This window comes from Diabrotica virgifera, chromosome 5, assembly GCF_917563875.1.
Source record: "Diabrotica virgifera virgifera chromosome 5, PGI_DIABVI_V3a".
Classification (NCBI taxonomy): Eukaryota; Metazoa; Arthropoda; class Insecta; order Coleoptera; family Chrysomelidae; genus Diabrotica; species Diabrotica virgifera.
The window spans coordinates 22550704-22575499 of record NC_065447.1 but is presented as its reverse complement, the minus strand read 5'-3'; the positions used below and the strand labels follow the sequence as shown (position 1 = coordinate 22575499).

Genomic DNA, 24796 nt, shown 5'->3' with positions numbered 1-24796 from the left:
ACTTTTTTATCCGATGCCTAGATTTTGTCATCTTGGAACTACTAAAATTTTTTATTTCATTAGTATGTAGTTCCAAAGTGACACAAAATCTAGGCATCGGATAAACAAGTTTATTTGAAGAAAGTGTATTTTTTCGTTCTTCTTAATGGCGGTACAGGCTCGTTTTTTAATATTATATTTAATTACAGAGTAATTTCCACGTATTAATATATTTTTCAAATTGGACTCTGTACCGCCATTCTTTATTACATTACGAATACGTGTGCCAAATATCTCGAAAAAATATTCAAAATTACAGCCGCAATCTTGGAACGCGTTTTGGCTACCTGTTGATCGCTACTGTATCACCTTAAGAAAACCAAGTTCATGATTATATCTAAGCAACATACAATAAAAAAAAGGCTAGATGTCAAGGGAAAACAAGTAGAAAGAGTAAATAACTATAAATATCTGGGAACCTGGGTAAATGAATTGTTTTCTCTTTCAATTATACGGTTACAGTGATGTGAAAAGTAAGAAAACATGTCTGTAAACAAATATAGATGATATAGATAAAACAGAAGCAGCAGTAGTGAGGATGGAAAAGAAACAAAAATGGACTAATTTCTGTAACGCTGGCCCAAATATATGCACAAATTGTAGTGATACTTGTACATATATACTTGTAATAATTCGCAAATTACATCATATAATTTCGATGAAATCGAAAACGAAGAGGCGTGTCATGAGGCTAAAGGTCACATCGCAGATGATGCGGACGAAATTTCGGTATGCGATGTTTCAATCGATACTCAGGACGAAGTCGTAACACCTGGTCCATCAGGAAAGGCAAATGCGCTTAATTTCTAAATTAATAAGAGGAAAACAACAATAAAAAAAACGCTTACTCTACCTCCAAGTGGTGTGGACATGAGTTTTTTTTTTTCAAAACGTCTATTGAAATATCCTTTGCAGCGCACGTACGCCAAAAACGATCGAGTTTATTAAAAAAAAAATAAATACATAAATTGTAGGAAATTTTTTCTAGTTTAATTTTGTACAAATATTTTTTTCGTAAAATGCGTCGGAAAGGAGATATTCCCAAAAAACTGTTATTATGCGCCATTTTTCAATATGGCGGCGCGAGCGGCGGAGATACAAGGTAGCAAAGTTGAAATTCAAAAGGAGCATACCGAAATTCATAAAATTACCAATTTTCAAAACTCCCGGAAACCTTTCCAGGTAAAACTACCAAATGATTGGTCTATTAACAAATTATTACTTTTGTAAAGCTAGATTCTTTAGTTTGGATTCGAGTTGTGTAATGGGCAGTAAGAGAGCAAAAGGAGAGGAAAGATGCTTATCCGAAATATCCGAAAGAATGATCTTAACATTAGCACCAGGTCAAATAGAAATTCAGTAAATTATATGTTCCTCGTTAAAAAAGCTCTTTGGTTTCATTGCATATATCGGAATCTACGGACTCAGGCTCAGTCCAAACGGTAGACATGATTTTCTAAGTGCTTTAATATGTGCGAAATCTATATCAACGATGAAAAACTACATATTATATCAAGAAAAATCAGAGTAATAGTAGAATTTACATTTAATTGACGTGGGTTGACATTTCAGCAGTTTCATAAATCATAAATGGCAGTACATGACATTTACGATTTGATATTGACAATACAGTGATGACTACGCTAATAACCGGCAAAATAACGTAAAAGACGAAAACCATATTATGTTGTGAGATAAAAGAAGATGAAACTAGTATAGAGATGGGAAATTTAGCGATAGAAACATATAAATTTACATTATATTGATTGTTTTCCACCTTTAGACGTATCGGACAAGTTTGGTAACTACCACTGTGACAGTGACAGTTTTAGTTGACATTCTCCTCTGATACGGCTAAAGGTGGGAAACAATCAATGTAATGTAAATTTGTAGGTTTCTATCGCTAAATTTCCCACCTCTACTAGTTTCATCTCTTTTTATCTCACAACTTAATATGTTTTCCATCTTTTGCGTTATTTTGCCGGTAATTAGAGCGCTTATCATTATATATGGGCTGTTTATAACAATAATTATAATTATAAAATGGCGCATGAGCACAACTGATCAACCCCCTGTATATGAATTGGTATCAATAGGATCTTACAGCGTTGTTTCAGCATCATCAGAGACCCTGGCTGATACAAATTCACAAATAGGCGATCGAAAAATCTCTTCTTAATATTTCCTACTTCAGGTTCGGCAAAGCGTTTACAGAAATCCTACACATTGGGTAATTTCATACAGCCCAAATTACCCGTATGCCCCGTATGACCGGTCATATTACCCGTATGCACGGTAATGGTGAATTATAAATTCTTAATTTTATACACTCGGTATACAATAAAAATTTATCTGTTTAGCAACAATATTATTACAGCGATATTTTAGGAAATACGAGAACAGGTTTAGGAAATGCGAGACATCAAAAATGATCAAATTTTTAAGTGGGCCGATTTCTATGCACGTAAGTTTATTTCAATATTATCGTTAGTGTTGCATTATATTGTTCCAATTTATCAAATTGTATACACCAATGGTCGAAATGATCAAAAAACCAGCCAACCGTTTCCAATTACGAAAGCAAATAAGAAAATTGTCACAGTTACACACAATTTGTGCGTGACTATAACTTACCATCCATTCATATAACACATGAAGGCAGTATGTTGAAATAACTATATCTACATTATACCAATATTATCTTCTCAACGCACCGTCAGATGATTACCGTAGTAACAGAATACTATATATCAGAAAAACTGAATTTGTGACTGCGCCAATTGGAAAAACTAAAACGCCATTTGTCATTAATTAAAACACCGTTGGTCAATACTTAGTGGATTTTTGATTCTCGTGATACATTCTGGTATAACATGAATAAAAACAAAGGAATATTAAGCATCAACAATATCTGAAATAAGTATATAAAGGATAACATTTCAGCAGAACGTGAGTACAGAAACTATAAGCAAAAAAACCGGCTGTCTGACTGAATTCTTTTGCAGCTATCACTTGGAGTCTGTTGTATACGATTATTATTGTGTAAAGCAAATGCATTTTTCATTTTACTCTTGTTATAATAGTTTTTCGATTCATATATATAGAAGTCGCATATATTAAAGCCTGGTCCAAAAATGTATACCTGTTAATCCATTTTGAGCCTGGGCTCATAATAAATATAGCCATTTTAAAGAATAATATTCAAGATAAACACTTTTCCACCGCAATTTTCACAGAAAAAAAGCTGGAGTAAACAATTTAGAAACTTAAAAAATTCTCCTAGTCATTTTCGTATTCTTCTTTAATAACGTTACCCGTTAGGGCCCAGAATGGGACTCTTTCTCCTGCTCGTGTCAGTCGCATTCAACGTGTCATTCAACGTAGTCATCTGGGTTCCGTTCAGGGACGTTCCATTGAGGGAGACATCTCGAGAAGATTCCGAAGAGTGCACCTCGTCGCAAGAACTGCGTATGTCTTCGCTTTGGCCGAAGTGCGGGTTGCAACGATGGTGGTTGGTCTTCAGTTTCTTCGAGTTTTCGAACAGTTTGTGCAGGTCGTAGAATTTCGAAGGCTTGACGTTGGAGTTTGAGTCTTCTTCGAAGCGCAGGGGAGTGAATCTTTCTTGCTGTTTGTTGGCTACCTGACCATTGCAGTTGAAGGCATAATGAAACTAAACAAATAAGAAATTATTGATAATTAGTTTACACAATCTAAATTATCATATTAAAGTACTACGTTAACACTACACACACCCAAACTTATATGGAATCAGCATGTATTTCAAAGTAATATTTATTTCTTATTTATTTCTATAAGTTTGACAAGGGTAGCAGTGAATTGTTTGCCCAATCCAAAGCCTTAAATATAGCAAGTGCCTCTGCTGTAAAGATTGTAGAGTTTTTGTTTAGTTTAAACAACAAACTTTCGTTTGTGTTTTCCCTGTACACTGCACATCCTGTTCCAGTAGGGGATTTGGATCCGTCTGTAAAAAATTTATGTACATTACCTAATTTCTCTAATTCTATTTGCATAGATATGTTATTAATTGCTGGGTTATCATTATATTCTGGAAAAATAATATTTGGTTGTGTAAGACATATATCGAATTTAGCCGTGAAGAACGGCAAACCAGAATCATCACGTAGTTCGATGTTTGAGACTGTTGCAAATGCATCAGCTAGAGGGGGACAGTTTATGTTGTGCCAGTATTTATTAGTGTAGTTATATGCAGTTAAGATGCCTAAATTTTTAATAAGGTCGTTGTGTGTAAATCGTTTTTGTTTAACGACAAATTTTTCAGCTAGTAACTGTCGTCGAAGTTGCATGGGGGGTTCGCCACACTCTGCAAGGAGAGCAGCTGTGGGAGTGGATTTAAATGCACCAAGAACAATGCGTAGAGCCTTGAACTGTACCCTATCTATTTGTGAAAGTCTGGAATTAGTGGCTGATCCATACAAGAAACAACCATAATCTAGGATAGATCGAGTGTACGCTCGGTAGAAAATCAAGTTAATGTTAACTGGAACATTGGGAATTGACAAAATGTGCTATTTTCAAAAACAGTCAGGATTTAATGTAATCAGCTGGAAAATCAGATGACCCACGAAATCGTATACCACGAGGTCGAGTAAGACAAGCAAGAACGAAAACTGTCAGATCTGTTCACAAATATACAAGCGGAAGTGTAATGGTATGGAGAGGAATTGTGATCCGTAAAAAAACTCCTTTAATTTTCATCCAATCAACTTTAACTGCTCACAGGTATGTTGATAACCTGTAGTCAGGCTTTGGAGAGGTGTAACAGGAGAAAATTTAATTTTATTGCATGATAATGGACCTCTACATACCATTAGAGTGACTACAGACATCATTGAAGCAGAAGCTATCCCTTGTTTGGAGTGGCCTGTTTGCTCACCCGAGCTTAATCCTATAGAGTATTTGTGGGATAGGCTTAAAAGAAAAATTAGAGCTCGACGGGATAATCCACAAAACACCGCACGGCTGGTACAAGCTGCTTTTAAAGGATGGAGCAACCTACCACAACAAAATGTTGATAATTTGATTAGGAGCGTGCCCACGCAAACTGAAGCTTGCATAAGGACTAGAGGTGATAACACTGACTACCACAAAATACAAAGAAAATAAATAAAAACAAGTTAAACATTATTTGTTTTACATTGAAATTTTGTACGTTATTGACTTTAAAACAACTACTTTCAGTTTGTTTGTTAAATACTTTATTGTTTTATTTAATTGTTATGTATTTGTTATTAAATTGCTTTAAAATAAATATTGTTTAACTTCATGTGTTCGTTTTTTTAAATTCGCACGGAATAGTAAGAAATATCAGATGATTCCATATAAGTTTGAGTGTGTGTATATCACTTATTACGTTACTTTTCTATTCATAGAACCTAAAACCATAAAATTTAGTCGTTATTGGTATATAATACATCAATTACATCAAGCAAAGACAGCAGTATGATGAAGAACTATGACTGATTCACACATTGACCATTGTGAATTCCGAATATAGAAAGGCTTTTTATTTTTGGAATATTTTATCGATTTTTTAATTTTGGTGTCTATGACAACTAAATTTTTGCGACCATTTAAAAAAATACCCCATATAACCGATGCAATTATGTTTTGTATTGTTTTTATTAACGATTAGCATACATAAGGTTCGAACGACTGCCATAATGCACACAATACTTTAGCTTAAAAGACCCAAGGGTTCTATGAGTATCATGGCGCAATTTTTGCTTAATTTTATGCCACAATATGTGGATCAATAAGTTCAATTTTTGTTTCATTTTATGCCACCATATCTGCACTATATTAAGTTCCATTATTGTATTAATTACATTAAGAGGAATTTAAGAAACAAAACAGAAATTACTAAACCAAAATATAAAGATTGCGAAGGAAAAGTGGATGGAGGATAAATGCATTGAAATGGAAAAGTTGGAATACAGATACGACTCATTCAATATGTTCAAAGAAGCAGAGAAATGGCTGGCCTCTATCATAAGAAAACTCTTCATACAAGAATAGATTCGGACAACTTGGTGTACATACATAAACTATTTTAATGACGTCGGACCAGAAGAGGAACAGACAGTAGGTGAAGACGAAGGACCAAACAAAAAGGTAGAAGTACTGCATGTTATAAAGTTGGCAAAGAATAGGAAAGCTATTGGCCCTGATAACGTCCCGGCAGATATGTTAAAAATAATTAACGTAGAAAACATGAAAATGTTGGTTACGCTTTGCATCATAATGCGTACTCAATAGGTGAAACCCCAGAGGACTGGTAGAGGTCTGAATTCATAACTTTACCGAACAAATAACGTCCGAATTATTGTAGCTACTATAGATTTAGAAGTCTTTTAGGTCACACTTTTAAGTTATTTCTACGTATCATCCACAGTAGAAAAATAAATACGTGTGAAGAAGATCAAGGCAAGACAGTGGATCAGTATCTGGAGCACATACTGAGGGGAGAAGAATAGCGAATATTAGCTCTAATACTCAAGGCTAACATCGAACGTCCACAGAACATTGAAAGAAAGCAATAAATATAGCTGAAAAGATATCAAACAGCTAAAATTCAAAAAATATGTCACCAAAAATCAAATTAATTTGGGACATACCTGTGGATTTTCTGTAATATGGACATGGCCATTCATATAGGGTTTAGCTGATCCATTTGAATGCCCGTTTGGAAATTCTTCGCCTCCCTGTAAGTAAAAAAACGTTTATATGTTAATGTAGGACTAAATAATGTGTATGTGTATTTCTGTATGGAACAGTTACGATGTAAGATGAGAGTTGAACAACAATACTCGGAGACATTCGAAATAAACAATGGACTAAAACAGGGAAATGTACTTTTACCACAACTCTTCAACTTAGTTCTGGAACATTATAAACAGAAGTATAATAATCGAACAACGAACTACAAACTAAAGTATTTCATCGAGAAGGACCAAACTTACTTTTGATATTTGCAGACTATATCGATCTAATAGGAAACACGGAATTAAGATTAAGAATAGAGCAGAGAAGATGGGGCTCCTAATCAATGAAAGTAAAACTAAATATACAGGGTGTTAGTAAATAAGTATGAAAAATTGTAAGGGCTAATTCTACATGAAAAATTAATGCCGGCTTGCTCTATAAACATATGTCCGCAAATGTGTTGAAATTTTTATTTCAAACTACCAATTTAGTTATTGCTCCAAGACCAGTTGAGCTATGAAAATGAAATTTGGTAAGTTTTAGGATGTAGTTATAACGCATTTTTTGACATACAATTAAGAATTTTGTATTCATCATTGGCGCGCCTACGGGTAATGATCTGAATTTTTTTAAAGAAAAAAATAGTACGCCACTGAGATATTTCGAATTAAAAATTATTTTTAAATTCCACGTCTAATTTATGATAAAAAACCTTTCTTGCCTTTTTTCATATAGTGCATCGTTTTTAAGCAGAAAAATAAAACATCTTGACGCTTATTTTTCTTTTTTTTTAATACATTATCAAGAAATATCCAATATAATACAAAACTGGAACAATAACAGAAAATATTACTAATAAGATTTTAACTAGGTGCAGCGTTACAACAAATGTTAAAAATGACCTCCTTTAGAAGTTATAAAAGAATTTTATATTCATCATTGGCGCGCGTACGGGTAATCGTCTGATTTTTTTCAGAGAAAAATAGTACGGCACTGAGATATGTCAAATTAAAAATCATTTTTGAATTGCTGGTTCAATTTACGACAAAAAATCTTTCTTGCCTTTTTTTCATATGCGGCGCCGTTTTTATGCAAAAAAATAAAACATCTTAACGTTTACAAAGTATTTGAACTAAGTTTCTATGCATATGGAAACTACCTCAAATACTTTGTAAGAGTTAAGATGTTTTATTTTTTTCTATAAAAACGGCGCCTCGTATGAAAAAAAGGCAAGAAAGATTTTTTGTCGTAAATTGACCGAGAAATTCAAAAATGATTTTTAGTTTGATATATCTCAGTGGCGTACTATTTTTTTCTTCAAAAAATTCAGACCATTACCCGTACGCGCGCCAATGATGAATATAAAATTCTTCTGTTACCTGTAAAGGAGATCATTTTAAACATTTTTTGCAGCTTTCCAACTAGTTGAAATCTTATTAGAAATATTTCTGTTATTGTTCTAGTTTAGTATTATTATATTGGATAGTTCTTGATGATGTATTGAGAAATGAAAAATACGCGCCAAGATGTTTTATTTTTCTGCATAAAACGGTGCATCATATGAAAAAAGGTAAGAAAGATTTTTTATCAAAAATTAAACGTGAAATTGAAAAATAATTTTTAGTTTGAAATATCTCAGTGGCGCACTATTTTTTTCTTTAAAAAATCAGACTATTACCCGTATGCGCGCCAATGATAAATACAAAATTTTTAATTGTACGTCAAAAAATGCGCAATAACTACCTCCTAAAACTCACCAAATTTTATTTTCATAGCTCAACTGGTCTTAGAGCAATAAATAAATTGGCAGTTTGAAATAAAAATGTCAACACCCCGTATCTCACAAACGAAGCATTTGCGAACATATGTTTATAGAGCAAACCGGCATTATTTTTTCATGTAGAATTAGCCCTTAAAATTTTTCATACTTATTTACTAACACCCTGTATTTATATGAACTGCAACAACCAAAAATAGAGATACAGTAGGAAAAATGAAAGAATACCCATATAAAACACGCTGTATTTTTCTGTCACCGTGTCACACAAAAAATTAGCCAGCGCAAGTACATGTAATAATTATTATTACATGTACTTGCGCTGGGCAATTTTCTTTGTGACACGGTGACAGGAAAATACAGCGTGTTTTATATATTTGTTCATGGATATTCTTTCATTTTTCCGACTGTAGAATCGGACAGAACATTAACATCGATGAGTTTAATTTTGAGCGCGGCAGAGAATTTAAGTATCTTGGAACAACAAGAACTGAAGACAATAACAAACTACAAGAAATAAACAATAGAATACAGGCATGTATCAACACGTGTCTTTATGCCCTCTAAAATTTATAAAATCGAAACAATTCATAAGACATATAAAGATACAACTATATAAAAGCATCATACGACCCGTAGTGATATATGGTAGCAAAACGTGGACAATGACAAAGGCAAATGAAGAGAGACTACGTATGTGTTTGGGAAACAAAAATCTTAAGGAAGATCTTTGAGCCTTGAGCCTGCTTGATGAAGCAGAAGAACAATAAAGGATAAGAACTAACAAAGAGCTAGCAGAACTATATCCAGACTAGGGGTCGCCAACTTCTTGAAAATTTCAAGATCTTGTCTTGATCTTGTCTTGATTTCAAGACAAGATCAAGACAAGAAGTAATTTTAGATTTCAAGACAAGACAAGAAATTTTATGTCAATACCAAGATTTCTTGTCAAGAAAACAAGAAATCTTGAAATATCTTGACTATAGTATTTTTACTACAAAAACGTTATTTATTACGTAGGTCAAAATTTTTGACGTAAGAGAACTGTCAAAACATTAGAATGTGACTTTTCATTATTGCCATGTTTATTATAAAAACATTAGAATGTGACTTTTCATTATTGCCATGTTTATTATAAACATGGCAATAATGAAAAGTCACATTCTAATGTTTTGACAGTTCTCTTACGTCAAAAATTTTGACCTACGTAATAACGTTTTTGTAGTAAAAATACTATACATAATAATAAACACTAGTAGTCGAGGAAATGAAGCATTTTGGCTCGCAATTTTTTCGTCCAGCATGGATTTACTTGAAATTTTTGCAGAAGGTAGGGAATAGTCCAAGGATCATTTTCTATATCATGCCGCTGTACGATAAAACCTTGGGGGTGGTTGCCACCCCATCTCGGGGATGGGAATTTTTTATTACATTTTAACTATATAAATCGATGTAAAAGTTAATTCTAAGAAAAAAATGTTTTTTTACATTTTCTTCGTAAAACTAATATTTTTCGAGTTATTCGTGGTTGAAATTAACAGTTTTTCGACGGAAAAATCGACTCTTTTAGAGGGTTTTTTGAGAATAACTCGAAAAACATGCATTTAATCAAAAAAACTGTGGATATCGAAAATGTATATTTTAGTAACATAAACCAAACTGTTTTTCTGTAATATTTATACGACCAATCCAAACTGAGATACGACATGTTAAAGGTTAGCTTTTTTCGTCAAATGCATAATTTGAAATAATCAAAGCCAAATAACGAGAAAACTTTGCATTATTCCAGGAAACCTTATATGATATTTTTTCAAGCATACAATAGGGCCTTTCAAAAAAAATAATAAAAAGTTTCAAGCATAGAAATTGAGCAACTTATGTTCAAAAAAATTCGGTATCTGTTTTTCTCTACTAAAAAACATTGAGAACAACCCCCTAACTACCCTCGTAATTAAAAATTGGTTTTAGGATTTCTGTAATTTCTTTTATGTTTATATTATTAATACACCCAAGAAGTTTGACCTAGTTAAAAGGCTTAATTTTAGAAAAATTTGAGTTTAAAGAAAAATTGATTTTTTGCAATTTCGCATTTTTTATTATTTTATTCAAAATATCTCCGAAAATACTGGAGATACGAAAAAACGAGAGATTACTAAATTGTAGCTTTATTAATAACTAAACTTTTCTTATACATAGATTTTCATTACAGCGAACAGTTAGCGTAGCTGTTTAAAACATCTATTACCGAGTAAATACCCCCTTATTCGAGCTTTTAAACACACCTCAATTAAAAAGTAAGGGATCTTACGGAATTTGATTTACATAGTCTTATAACTCTTCAAAAATCCTACAAAACAATTATTGAAAAAACTTTTTATCGCCAAAAATGAAGGAGGTATGTTTATAAAACTTAATTTTTTTTTCGAAAAATTCGAATAGTCCCTTATAGGGCAGTTTCAATGTATATAATACCACAGAACCGGTTCGTATACTGGATTATGACTAAAAAACTATTTGTATGTGTATTTTTACATATTTGTAAATTTGTATTTTTGTGTAAATAAATGTTTTTGTATTTCTTTAATTCTACTTTTTTTTCTGTATAGATTTATTAAACTATCTACTTATAAAAATTGCAATGTTGATAAGGGTGGTTTTTAAGGGTTGAAATATTATCCTAAAGCATAACACAATCATTATTTAACCAGTCAAAACCAAATTTTACCCATATTAAAGTTTACAATGCTTTTATATAATTTTTGACAATAAGGGGTAGTACACCCCTAATAATAATCAACGCCCTTGAGCATGATATAGAATATGAAATACAGAGTAAGATGATCCTAACCCCAAATTTTTATGTAAACTGATGCAAGCCAAAATTATTCTTTTAGGATAAGTAAACTTTTTATATATAGCTTCAACAAGGGTGGTTTTAAGGGTTGAAATATTATATTTTATCTTAAAGCATAAAACAATCATTATGTAACTAATAAGAAGCAAATGTTGACAATATTAAAGTTTAAAATGTTATTTTATAAATTTTTACAATTAAGGGTGGTTTTCACCCTTAAAAGACCAAAAGCGTACAACGGCTCAATATAGAAAATGATCTAGAGGGTGAAATCAGCCTAATAGACTAAGAGCCGCTATAGGTGAAAATTCTTAATCATTTTAGGCACGACGGGACCCTATAACTTAAATAGTAGAACCTAAAAGAAAACGTTTGAGCACTGTGCCGTCACTTTTCAGTGGCACATGCATCTACAGTGGCGCATCAAACTTTCCACTTATGGACGGGATACATAAATTAAAAAATACCCTCCCTCATTACCAGAATTTAATTTTTTTCATTTTTTTAAGTTTTATGTGATTAAGACATAAGATTCATCGTAATTTTAACCCACCACCCCCTTCTCCCTGCCCCCACCATCAAAAACTTTATTTTTCGATTTTATTTTTTTTTGGTGGGATACAATCAATTTTAAAATTTCAAAAAATTTACACGCATAGTTGAGGCTTTTATAAAACACGTCTATTTTTTATAGACCAGTAGGTTGAGTGTACATAACCTCAAAAAAATTAAAAAATTTTTTTTTTTGAAAAAAAGTATATAACTTTTTTTTGGGGATAGCTGCAGATCTAATTTTTTCTTAGTCTTGTGTATTTTATCAAACACTATATTTCTGATTTTTTTCAGATTTTTCTGTAACGTTAGTCACCTTCAAAAATCCAAAAAACTGTTTTTTAAGGGGGTTTTGGGGGGTTTGAACGTGTTTTTCTGATTTTTAAATATTCTAAAGAACTCAGTTACTTCAAGTTACATATAACCTATAAAAACAAAATTGATTTGATATATTATGAAGTCTATAAAATAGGGAAAATCCCCCAAAACCCCCAAAAAAACAGTTTTTCGGATTTTTGAAGGTGGGGAGACTTACGGAAAAATCTGAAAAAAATTAAAAATATAGTGTTTGATAAAACACACAAGATTAAGAAAAAATTAGACCTGCAGCTATTCTTCAAAAAAAGTTATACGCTTTTTTGAAAAAAAAAATTTCTTTTAATTTTTTGAGGTTATGTACACTCTACCTATGGGTCTATAAAAAATAGGCATGTTTTATAAAAGCCTCAACTATGCGTGTGAATTTTTTGAAATTTTAAAATTGATTGCATCCCACCAAAAAAAAATAAAAACGAAAAATGAAGTTTTTGATGGTGGGGGCAGGGGGAAGGGGGTGGTGGGTTAAAATCACGATGAATCCTATGTGTTAATCACATAGAACTTAAAAAAATAAAAAAAAAATTAATTCTGTTAGTAAGGGAGGGTAACTTTTAATTTATGTATCCCGTCCATAAGTGGAAAGTTTGATGCGCCACTGTCGACGCATGTGCCACTGAAAAGTGACGGCACAGTGTTCAAACGTTTTCTTTTAGGTTCTACTATTTAAGTTATAGGGTCCCATCGTGCCTAAAATGATTAAGAAATTTCACCTATAGCGGCTCTTAGTCTATAATCCCAAATTTTTGTACAAATCGATGCTGGACGAAAAAATTGCGAGGTTTTGCCATTTTTCCAGCTTCATTTCCTCGACTATAGATTTTATTTTAAATGACAAATTTAGCCCACTTTTAAATCGGAATTGAGCCATGAATTAAGACAGATAACACTTCTTATGGAGTCATCAGATTTCTTAGCTTTGTTATTGTTAAAGCTGCTCTTGAAAATAGCACTTCCGCAGGTACAGATGTTGCTGGCGTTACGAGAAAATCCTTGGCCATTTTCGATAATGACGGGAAGATATTTTCGTGTCTTCTCCACCAATCAAGTATGTATATTCTCAGAATCTTCTGACCTAGGCTCAGTTAAGTATTTTTCAATTTCATACTTCCAAGATTGTAAGTTATCATTATCAGCTTTCTTAAATAGGTAAGTAATCTCTAAATCAAATTCGTTATCTTCTTTTTTCAGACTAATAGCCCGGGAGGTAGTGTCAAATTTAACCGGAGCATTTTAGCATGGCTGTTTTCTTTTTATTCAGTTAGGTGTTCCAAAGCTTATTAACAAATCATGTGTCAGCTGGCCCAAAACCGGGGATTTTAGGCAAGAAAAGGTAAAATGTGAAACTTGATGGAAAAACGCTACAACTTATATGTCAAATATGTATCTCCGTGACTTACGTGTATAATAGCCAAGAATACCTAGCTACTGGCTTTCACCCAGACGACTCGGGTTCAAATCCTGTCCCTGAAAATCTTTTTTGTTTTTAAAATTGACATTTTGATTTGAAAAATAATTATTTTTTGATAATACCACGTTTTTATTATTTATATGACACAATATAAAAAAGTCTGTCGGTATGTCTTTTATAGAATCGTAAACTTTGCATTTGATTATATAATATATTCAGCTGACGCTTTTTTCTTACAATCTAAAATTCATAAATTAATGATTTATACTTTTTAGTCTTTGCCAAACTACATAGTTCAAGAATATTTTTTTATTAACTAGCTGACCCGGCAAACTTCGTACCGCCTTAGAACTAAAAAATAATGTTTAAAAGTTAAATAAGTACTTGAACATTACCAGAAAGCCAAAAAATACTCAAAAATATTGCGTAAACTTATTTCTAATAAACAATATTTTTTTGTGGTGTCTGCGTCAATAATAATTACTTAGATTGGTCGCATTAACTCAGAACAGAACTCAGAACCTTCCCGGTTTCATGTACAACAACTCTGCTTGAGGTCATCAGAATTATGATCAAATGCATTAGTTTACGATTCGATTAGGAGCATACAGGCAAACATTCATTTTTATATATTATAGAGCAGAGGTTCTCAATCTGTGGTAAATGTGACATGTACCACTGGTGGTACATATTATCATTATTGGCGATGGTACACAAAACACAGAAAAAATTAAAATAGTAGTACTTAGTAAGTATTGATAATACAATTTAAAAATATACCTAGGTGGTACCAAAAATATAATAAAGATAACTGTAGGTGGTACATCACTCAAAAAGGTTGAGAACCGCTGTTATAGAGAACAAGGAAATATTTAGATTAATAAGGGGTTGGTCATAGAAAAGTGAAAAATTAGGGTCCAAAAAAATAAAAAAGAACGTCGGGGGGGCAACACCCTTTTTCACTTAGATTGGTCGTTACTAACTAAGGAAGCTTTAGGGGATTATGTACAACAACATCGTTTATTAAGGAGTTCAATCATAATAATATTAGGTATGATATTATCATATGATCAAATGCATAATTTATGATTCTATAAAAGACATACAACAGACTTTTTTATATTGTGTCGTATAAATAATAGGTTTGTTCTAGCATCAGTTTCAAACGGTTTGAAACCATCAGCGAATAGTGGACCAGCGCGAGTAGAGGGGATAGCACTGGTGACTGTAATATGTTTTCTCGCTGACCAACTGTTTGCTGACGGTTTCTGACCAGTTTGACTGCTTGCTAGAACAAACCTAATAAAAACGTGGTATTATCAAAAAATAATTAATTTTCAAATCAAAATGTCAATTTTAAGAACAAAAAAGATTTTCAGGTCCAGGATTTGAACCCGAGTCGTCTGGGTGAAAGCCAGTAGCTAGGTATTCTTGGCTAATAGGGCTTTTCATCGATTGTCATTTGTTTCGAGCTTCTGTCATATGTTGTATAATCTGTGTGTAATATTAATATACACGGATTATATGACATTTGACAGAAGCTCGAAACAAATGACTGAATGAAAAGCCCTATTATACACGTAAGTGACGGAGATAAATATTTGACATATTATAAGTTGTAGCGTTTTTCCATCAAGTTTCACATTTTACCTTTTCTTGACTAAAATCCCCGGTTTTGGGCCAGCTGACACATCATTTGTTAATAAGCTTTGGAACACCTAACTAAATAAAAAGAAAAGAGCCATGCTAAAATGCTCCGGTTAAATTTGACACTACCACCCGGGCTATAAGTACTGGCTCTGGTATTGGATTCTATAGATCATTCTGGGATTTATTAAAGTAGTTAGCTTTAAATATTTGTTCAAATTTTTGTACTGCCTCTGATTATAGAAGCTTTTCCCAAGATGAAGAGGAAAATGCCTCTACTTTATGGCGAGGATTCAAAATAACAACAATACAGTATATCCAATTAGTTTTGTTATAGTGTTTCAGTATTTTATATCTTGCAGCTTGAATGCACTAAGTTAATTGCTCATCGGTAGCGTCTCTATCAATGTTATTATTAAGTTCATGAGCCCATATTTCCCGTTTGTCCAAAAGTAAATTTACTCCAATTACCACCAATGGGAGTGTGCAATATTTTTCCGCTTCAAGAATTGAAGAAAGTGTTTTAAACCTTCTCAGATACTAACAAAATTTACTGATCAGAACTATTCCTTATCTAATATTTTCCAATTATTTAGATTTTGGTTGTCACAAAATATAGTTTTAAGCATTTTTTACACTTAAGCCCCATGTTAGCATCTCGAAAGTTGAATGCCATCTTGTAGGCACATCTAGTTCTGGCATAGTCATCTTACAATTTATGGCCTCGCAAGCACTGTTAAGTTTAAGTTGCAATTGCCCTGAGTTTTCGATTTTTCTTACAAGGTATTTAATTTTACTTATAGGAGAGTTAAAATCTAAAGTAGTAGCATTTATAGCATTTTTTACTTCAATCTCATCCTCCAAATAATCAAAATCCTTTTCGATGTCTAAACTGTTTCGATTTGGCTCAGCAATTTTTATGAAATTCTGGACAGCTAAGCTTAGAATATGTGAGAAACATACAAAATGCTTATTGTAAGCATGCAACTACACATCAATTTTGGGTTCGTCAGGAAACAACTGCTCCCCCAGTGGCAGTGGAGGCCGTGTTGGCACGCAACGCAATAAAAAGGTAGCCGTCGAATCACTCGACCGGGTAATCAAGAAATTTCAAGATCTTGAAATTTCTTGAGCGAAGACAAGATATAAGATGTCAAGAAAACGTCAAGACAAGATTTTTTTAAATTTCTTGATTTTTTCTCAAGACAAGACAAGAAGTTGTTGTCAAGACAAGAATTCTTGTCTTGTCGACCCCTAATCCAGACGTCAACATAATAAGTGAAATAAAGTCCAGAAGACGCCAATGGGCAGAACACCTCAGAAGACATTTTGACCAAAGACTAGTAACACTGGTATGGGAGAAGTTCCAACTGGAAGACAACGTGGACGCCCTCGACTCTGGTAGCGAGAAAATATAGCAGGAGACCTTAAAGCTATGAGCGTGGAGAATTGAATCGAGATTGCTCAAGATAGAGAGGATAGAGGCACTGCTGTTTTATTTCTTTGTGACTTGCATTCGAATAATTTCTAATTAAACAAACTTCTATCAGCAGTTCTATTCTTTTTCCACAAAATTATATTTAATTATCCATCATATAAATAAAAATTCTTACCTTTGTATCAAGATGATCTGTTTGCGCAGGAGGTATGTTAGTCGTCCCTTCGGATACCAAAAACTGACTTTCTTGCTCTTCAGCGTCGCACAGTTCCTCTAATCGGACCTGGACAGCTCCCACTTCGGATGCGTAATGCGCAACCGCGGGATAGTAATTGTTGGAAGGTGCCATCCTGGATCTAGCTAAAGCTCTCCGTTTGACGCATCGCCGGCGGACTAGAATGTAAGCCATGCAGCAGACTATGCATAGTAGGGCTATTATCGTACCGATTATAATACCTGTAAATACAATAACTTAATTTACAAAACCATTTGAATGCAGATAATGTAGAGTACATTCCACTTGTATACTAAAATTCCGTATTTAACCCTTAACTACTGACGTGGATGTTTCAGGACGTAGTGGCATGCGGTATGTCATACCGTTGCCTATTCTTCTTTGTTTTTAATATGAATTTGTCTTATATCACTGCATTTGTTTTTTACATCAACTGTGAAATAATTCTACACACTTACGTAGAATAAAGTGTGGCGACACTAGTGCAGTCATTGAAGCTTTTTAGCTCAGAAATTTTTTACTATGAACCGATTTACATGAAATTTTGGAATTAGGCTTATCCTACCCTTAACTTCAAAAGTGATATTGACCCGAACTCCGTTTTCACCCTGGGGGTGGTTGCCACCCCTTTTCGGTGGTGGAATTTTTTTTGTTCAAAATAACCTCAGATATAGATAGAAGACCTAATTTTAAGCAACAAAATTTGTTTACAACATTTAATGTTGTATAAAGTTTTTTCAAAAACCCAATACTTTTCAAGTTATTGGCAATTGAAAATTCGGAATTTTCTCTCGATTTTCAACAGTTTTTTGCAAATATTTCCAAAAATATGCATTTTAACGGTAATATTATACGGAACAAAATTGTAGCAGGTAAAAAATGAACAAATTGGTTTTTTAAAGAGTGTTCTAAGTGCAACATTAAGCGAGATATTGAAGATCAAAGCCGTTTTTTATTTTGTGTGAAATTTAATCGATGTATTCAATGCCATCTAGCGGAGAGCGCATAAATTTTATGCATGCTAACAAAGAATACAGCACCCAACAAAGAATACAGCACAGTTGGGTGCTGTATTCTTTGATGTTAATGAGAAAGGATTTTATAGTGCTTAAAATAAGCTTTAAAATGAGCACTGTTAAAAGTCTTTTGTAGGTAAAATGAGGAATATCTGATGTTTTTTTTAAATCAATAGATTTCATGTGCCATTTCCACCAAAATTAAAATTAATGGTATTCCGTCTAAGAATCAACTTTAATATAAAGAGTTTGATGGATTCTAGCAGTTCCGCTGCTTTAAAACACATTGAAAAATCACGATTTTAAGAGAAAAAAATTTTCGAATTTAAAAAAAAACCGCCTTTTCATAATATCTCAAAAATAATGAAAGATGAGTAAAAAAGTGTAATAATAAAAAGAATAGTTTTTTTTGACAAAAAATTTGGTTTGTTTGTTTTTCCTCTCGCACAAAAATTGACGAAGATATGATAGATTAAAGAGCGCGCGGTAGCGCAACCACAGTCTCTCTCGAGCCCTTTAACCCTTCACCGTTTCAAAATAAAAGGTTTTTCACTACATATTATAAAGAAAAAAGTTATAGCTCTTTTAATTACCTTCAAAATGGTTTTTTATAAGTTCATACATATCATACATATTTAATGATACAATCATACATATTTAATATTTTAATTTAGGGGTAGTTTTAAGGGTTAAAGAACTTGAGCATATGATTTTCCAGCATAGCTTTTTCGAGAACGTGGAACGATATTTAAATCTCTTTTAGTTTATCAAAAAAATTTTTTATACAATTTTTAATCGATGGGTTGATTTTAAGGGTTGAAAGGGTTTTTTTTTAATTGCATAGACATTGAAAGGGGTTAACAATTAAATAATTAAGATAGAGAACGTAAAATATTATTTACTCTATATTTAAGTCTTCTTGTCAAACCAAATTAATTTTTTGTAAATTTTTCTATTTAGTGGTTGTTTTTAAGGGTTGAAAATGGGTTAACAATATGATAAGTAAGATAAAGAACGTAAAATATCATTTTTACTCTATATTTAAATCTTCTTCTTCTTCTTCTTCTTCTTCAGTTTATTGGCCTCCACCTACTTGGGTATTTGGCCAGCTCATCGTCTCGGAACAAGGGAAAAATCCCTTATTCACTTACAATTTGGAGTTAGTACATTGTACAATTTGTTTCTTCTTCTTCTTCATCTTTTTCTTCTTCTTCTTTAGTTAACTAGAAATTTTGGTTGGTGTGGGACAAACATGACAAGATAAAAAAATTTCACGCTGCAACCTCTCTTTCCTTGTCTAAGGGGGCAACTGTCTATCAATACACAATGTTCTTTTTCTTCTTTGATTTAGGAGAAATTTTGAGTTGGCATGGGACAAATACAAAAACTTAACTTTTTTTTTCCAAAAAAAAGTTAAGTTTTTGTATTTGTCCCATGCCAACTCAATATTTAAATATTTAAATCTTTTTATGTCATACTAAATTAATTTTTTGTAATTTTTTTTTCAATTTAGGGGCTGTTTGCAAGGGTTGTACGGTTTTCAATGGGATGAAAATGAGTTTAACATGAGGTTATTGTGTTAGAAAACACTTCACAATGTCACTCTTTATTATTAAACACGTTTTCTGGCGATAAAATGGGACTCAATGTCAATTTTTCCATTAAGGGGTTGTTTTCACCCCTTAAAAATAAAAAACGGAATTCGGGTCAATATCACTTTTGAAGTTAAGGGTAAGATAAGCCTAATTCCAAAATCTCACGTAAATCGGTTCATAGTAAAAAATTTCGGAGGTAAAAACCTATTTTACGCTTCAATGACTGCACTACACGCTTCAACTACTATTTTACAATTTTTTTAATTTCTAATTTTAAATATTAACTTTCCTTTCTAAACGAAATAATATGGGTTATTTAAAATTCAGATGTGTTTCGCTCCTAATATACAAAACCAGAATGTATAAAATTAATGGCTTTTTCATGGGAAACACAAATTCCATAATAGATTACGGTACCAGATTAGCCACCCTCTTTATGTCAACTTCTTAAAACCCATAGAAATGTTTTCAGTTTTTAAAACGCCAGATCTAATAAATTGTCGCCTGTCTGGCCATATGGTAGAACCACATAATGACAGATTAGTGTTTGTGGTCTAGTTCAGTCGATACACGGCCTCCAGCCGGTTCACACAACCCAGCAGGCGTCGGTCCGTCATAAACCCTCGCTGTGCAAAAGAATAACAAACCCTTACGAGATATAAACAAAGCACGCCTTTTTTACCAAAAATAAATAAATTTATGATTGACAGTTATTTGCGATTTATTAATATTATTTTATTTATGTGTTTCCGTGAACCCCACGGAACAAAAGTATTGCTCCAAATAAAATAAACTTTATTTTTTCAGGAAAATTATGAACGCATCATGATATTAAAAAGATGGAGGAGGTTCTTACAAATTCCTTTATAAACTGTCTTGAGTATTTGTAACTAAAAAATAGTAAAACGATGCTGAAAGCATAACAACTGGATAAACTTTCTGCCATACTAATACTGCCGTGCTAAGCCCAAAGGCGGTAACTGATTTTTTATCGAAAATGAGATTGTTGTATTTCTACGTAGATTATAGGTATTTAGAATATTTTTATCAAGTCCTTAGAGTTGTTGAACTATTATAATGGGTATCTAGAATATATTTACAAAGTCTTTGGAGTTGTAGAAGCATTATAATATAATGAAACCTACCTAGAAATACAAAAATGTCATTTTCGATAAAAAAAATCAGTTACCGCCTTTGGGCTTAGCACGGCAGAATAGCGAAAGAACACACTGGACTCCGGACTGCTTTTAACTATAGAAACGTAAACAGTGACACGCGGTACGTGATACCGCAAGAAAATTGTATGTCAACGTAGCTCAAAGACTAAAACCATACTAAAACTGCAGAAGTTGAGAGCAGGTACAATTACACACCACTTGATGGTGTTCTAGGAAGCTTTTATAAAACAGTTTTACAACAAAATATATTTTCGGCGCGGTATGGCATACCGCATGTCACTGGTTAAGGGTTAAGTAAAATCTTCACTCACCAACTTTCTGGTCGTACTTCACATCCGTCGTAGAGACCTCCGGTTGAGCGACCTTCATACTAGTAGTGACATCTAGCGGCAAAGCAGGTTTACCGAGCCCGATATCCGATACCGCTCTTACTAAAATCGTGTACCGTGTCTCGTAGTGCAAATTTCCCAACACCATACAAACGTTATCGTCCGGTAGCTCCTTACATTGTTGATACATACGGCCAGTTTGATCTTTGGTTGATACTGTGACATTTATCCACTTCTCCACAGGCCAGTTGATGTCTGGGGTGTACGAGATGATGTACTTGTCAATCTTGATGCCGGACTCTTTAGGCTTGTGCCACTGCAAGTACACAGTGGTTTCGTTTAGAACTTTGTACTTTAGGTCGGTAACGGGAGAAGGAACTAAAAATAAGAATAACTCATTACATTCAACATAAGTGATAATTTTTATTGAATCAACGAACAACAAATTATCGATTTAATTAATTTGATATAAAGAAATGTTAATGATTCATCCACACCCGATTTGGACATCGAAACTTTAATAAATTTTTTTTTTCAATTTAATTGTAGCTTATTTCCCATCTAAATAGTTAATTATAAAAATGCCACAAGGAAATAGCTTCAGAACAAAAAGAGCACAGAAGTAACAAAAATAATAAAAAATCGAAAGATACGATATTGCGGCCATATAATGAGACATTCAGAGAGATATAATCTTTCACACCTCATAATACAGGACAAGATCGCCGAACGAAGAGGCTCAGGCCTAAGAAGAACATCATGGCTCCGAAATCTTCGAGAGTGGTATCAAGAGACCACCGCTAATGTGTTTCGAGTTACCGTAAACAAAGTTATCATCGCTAATATGATCGCCAATGTTCGATAATCGATAATGGGACAGGGTAGTGAAAAAAGAAGATTCTAATATTTGATATTTTTGACTACTTTAAAAAAAACACTGCATTGTTACCAGGTTTACGTTAGGTTAAGTCTATCTCCACAAAAATTTACTATAAAACATCTTTTTTATGTTTTTTATTAATCTATTTATTAATATTAATGATTTTTACGATTTTTTTGAATCCTTTAAAAATTGCAACAATGTAGCACATACACACAATTTAACTTTGTGCGCATATCCACCATATTATTTTGGAAGATGTATACATTTTGGAAATTTTAAAACAATATTATATATTTTTATACAGTTTACTAGTAAAAGTCATTGATATTTATTATTTTTTGCCTGCATTTGTTATGATTAAGATAACTGCGTAGTTTTATCGACTTTTGAGCTAAAAATGTTAGATATTCTATTTTTTTTTTATTATTTAATACAATTTTAGCTTTTTTTATTTTTTTAACTAAGTACACAAAAAATTGCGATTTTTAAGGCGTACCTTTTCACTCTATAGTTAGCCAGAGACGAAATAATTCGTAATAAACGTACTCACCATCAGCCCAAGTCTTAACACGAACGGGGTCAGAAAAAATTCCTGGTGTACCATCAGCATTATGAGCTCTTACCCTGAACTCATAAATAGTATTAGGTTTAAGTTTTCTCACTTGCAGCTTATTAGGAAAACTAAAACAGAACAAAAGTATGATAGTACATTATAAAAAAAACAGTTAGTAATGTTTATGCCTTATAAAGTTAACACACCCATTTATGCCCAACGGGTCGTTAACGACCCAACTATCAAAAATATGAGTCAAGAAAATATGTCGAATTTACCAGTCGCCGTTTGTTTACACGGTCATTCCTAACTATGCAAGTAAGCAATTTATTTAGGGCAAACCGTTTATTTCGCTCGTAGTTACGTGAAAATAGAACTTGAATAACGTTCGCAGCATGGCTTCATTCAAACATTTGTAAGTACATTTAAATAAATTATTTTATTATTTAAATTCATTTTATATAATTAAACATAAGTTGTATTAACACATTATAATATTACAAGTATGAAAATAATTTGATACATGTCATAAATATAATATTATATTTTGATGGGTCGTTAACGACCCGTTGGGCACATGACATATCATAATGAGAAAATGGTTTTTTTAAAAGGAAACCATTATCTACTGCAGAAATTCTGGAGGAAATAGAAAAAATTGAGAATGGCGAGACTATACCGGATGAAATATTATGACCTATATCTCTGATGTTTGGGATAAATGGCTTAAGTCAGAATTTCACAACAAAAATGTTTTGATGCCTTATGGACCAAAGAAATCGGTTCTTTTTATTGGTATATACGGTTTACGTCTACAACTCACTGGCGAAGCGTCCATGTAACCACTGTTACCATTGGTAACAGTTAAAAATCTTGCAAATAAATATGTATTTTATGACGATGAATAATTCCATTTATTATTTTATTTTATTTTTACCAATAGAAATATATTATTATATTATGTGTTAATAGTACCTAATTCAGTAAATAGCCAGACACACGAAAATATTGGCGAGTTTATGTGACTCAGTTGCACTTTATTATATTCTGTTACCAGTCTCATTTGTGGTGACAATGAATGGTTATCTCGCTGTCGCTCGGGCGGCTCGGGACCGGCTAGTGAAAATTTTGAAGGAGCGATGGGCGTAAGCGCGCTGTGTATATCAGTAGGGCTGTTACCAGATTTAAATTTGCTAACAGTACCTATAATAAAAAGTGTGCGTGCAGTTCACCATGGATGAGTGTCGCTGCGTAATCGATCAACTACTTGAAAAGTAATTCTGATTGAAAAATAAAATGAGATTATTGAAAATGAAAGACCTATTTTAAACAATTTAAAAAAGGAATTAAAAAAATTAGCTCGATATTTTAAATTTAGTTGGTACAGTGAAAATCCTTGGTTATGTGGTTGCAAGAAACACAGACTGTATTGTTGGCCATGTCTTCTGGTTTTTACAGAAAAATGGGTGGACGAGGTTCACGATTTAAATAGTTTTAGAGTTTTAAAAAAGAGACATGAAATTTCTCCGTTACCTACATGTAAGATGTATACCCAATTTGATTCAGTTTGGCAAAACAAGAATCAAAAGTTCTCTTAACCAAGCATTTAAAGCAAATATTGCTAAACATAATGAGTTTGTTAAAAAAATAGATAAGTACTCGTATATCCTTATCTCACTTATAATAGATATGTACCGTATATTTTTTGGCCGAACAAGAATTAGCGTTTCGTGGTCATTTTGAGGGCGACGGCTCTGACATTCGAGGCAATTACAGGGAATTGTTAACATTAATTGCCAAAAAAAAATCAAAAATTTTGCCAACATCTAGAAACATCAACTGTTTTTTTGAGAGTTTCAAGTGATATACAAAATGATATTATTGAAGCTATATGTATACAGGGTGGTTCATCTTATTCGCCTCGGTCTCTGTACGGAAAACCACTTGATATTTTAAAAAATTTTCTTCACAGAAATATACAGGGCCTTTAATACTACAACCTAAAAATAATGTGAATTATACAGGGTGTTCCAAAAAAGAGTGGTATATCAAAGTTATATTTTTTCTTATGGAATGCCCTATATCTGATATTATTGAATTGACCTTAAAAAATAAGCTATACTTTCATAAGGGTTCCCTATACCTAAATACAGGGTGTTTTGATTTATTT

At 32.7% G+C, this 24796-nt stretch overlaps 1 protein-coding gene across 1 annotated transcript in view; it reads right to left on the bottom strand.

Moving 5' to 3' along the window:
* Positions 1–247: 247 nt before the first annotated feature.
* LOC114332988 (protogenin A-like) overlaps positions 248–24796 on the bottom strand; it is a 470567-nt gene continuing 446018 nt past the window's right edge. Inside the window, exons 12-16 of the mRNA XM_050651312.1 lie at positions 22624–22754; positions 21173–21568; positions 17013–17293; positions 6696–6782; positions 248–3709 (exon numbers count right to left, since the gene is read on the bottom strand). Of these exons, the coding sequence (XP_050507269.1) occupies positions 3350–3709; positions 6696–6782; positions 17013–17293; positions 21173–21568; positions 22624–22754 (1255 nt within the window). The 3' untranslated portion in view covers positions 248–3349. The remainder of the gene's footprint in view (positions 3710–6695; positions 6783–17012; positions 17294–21172; positions 21569–22623; positions 22755–24796) is intronic.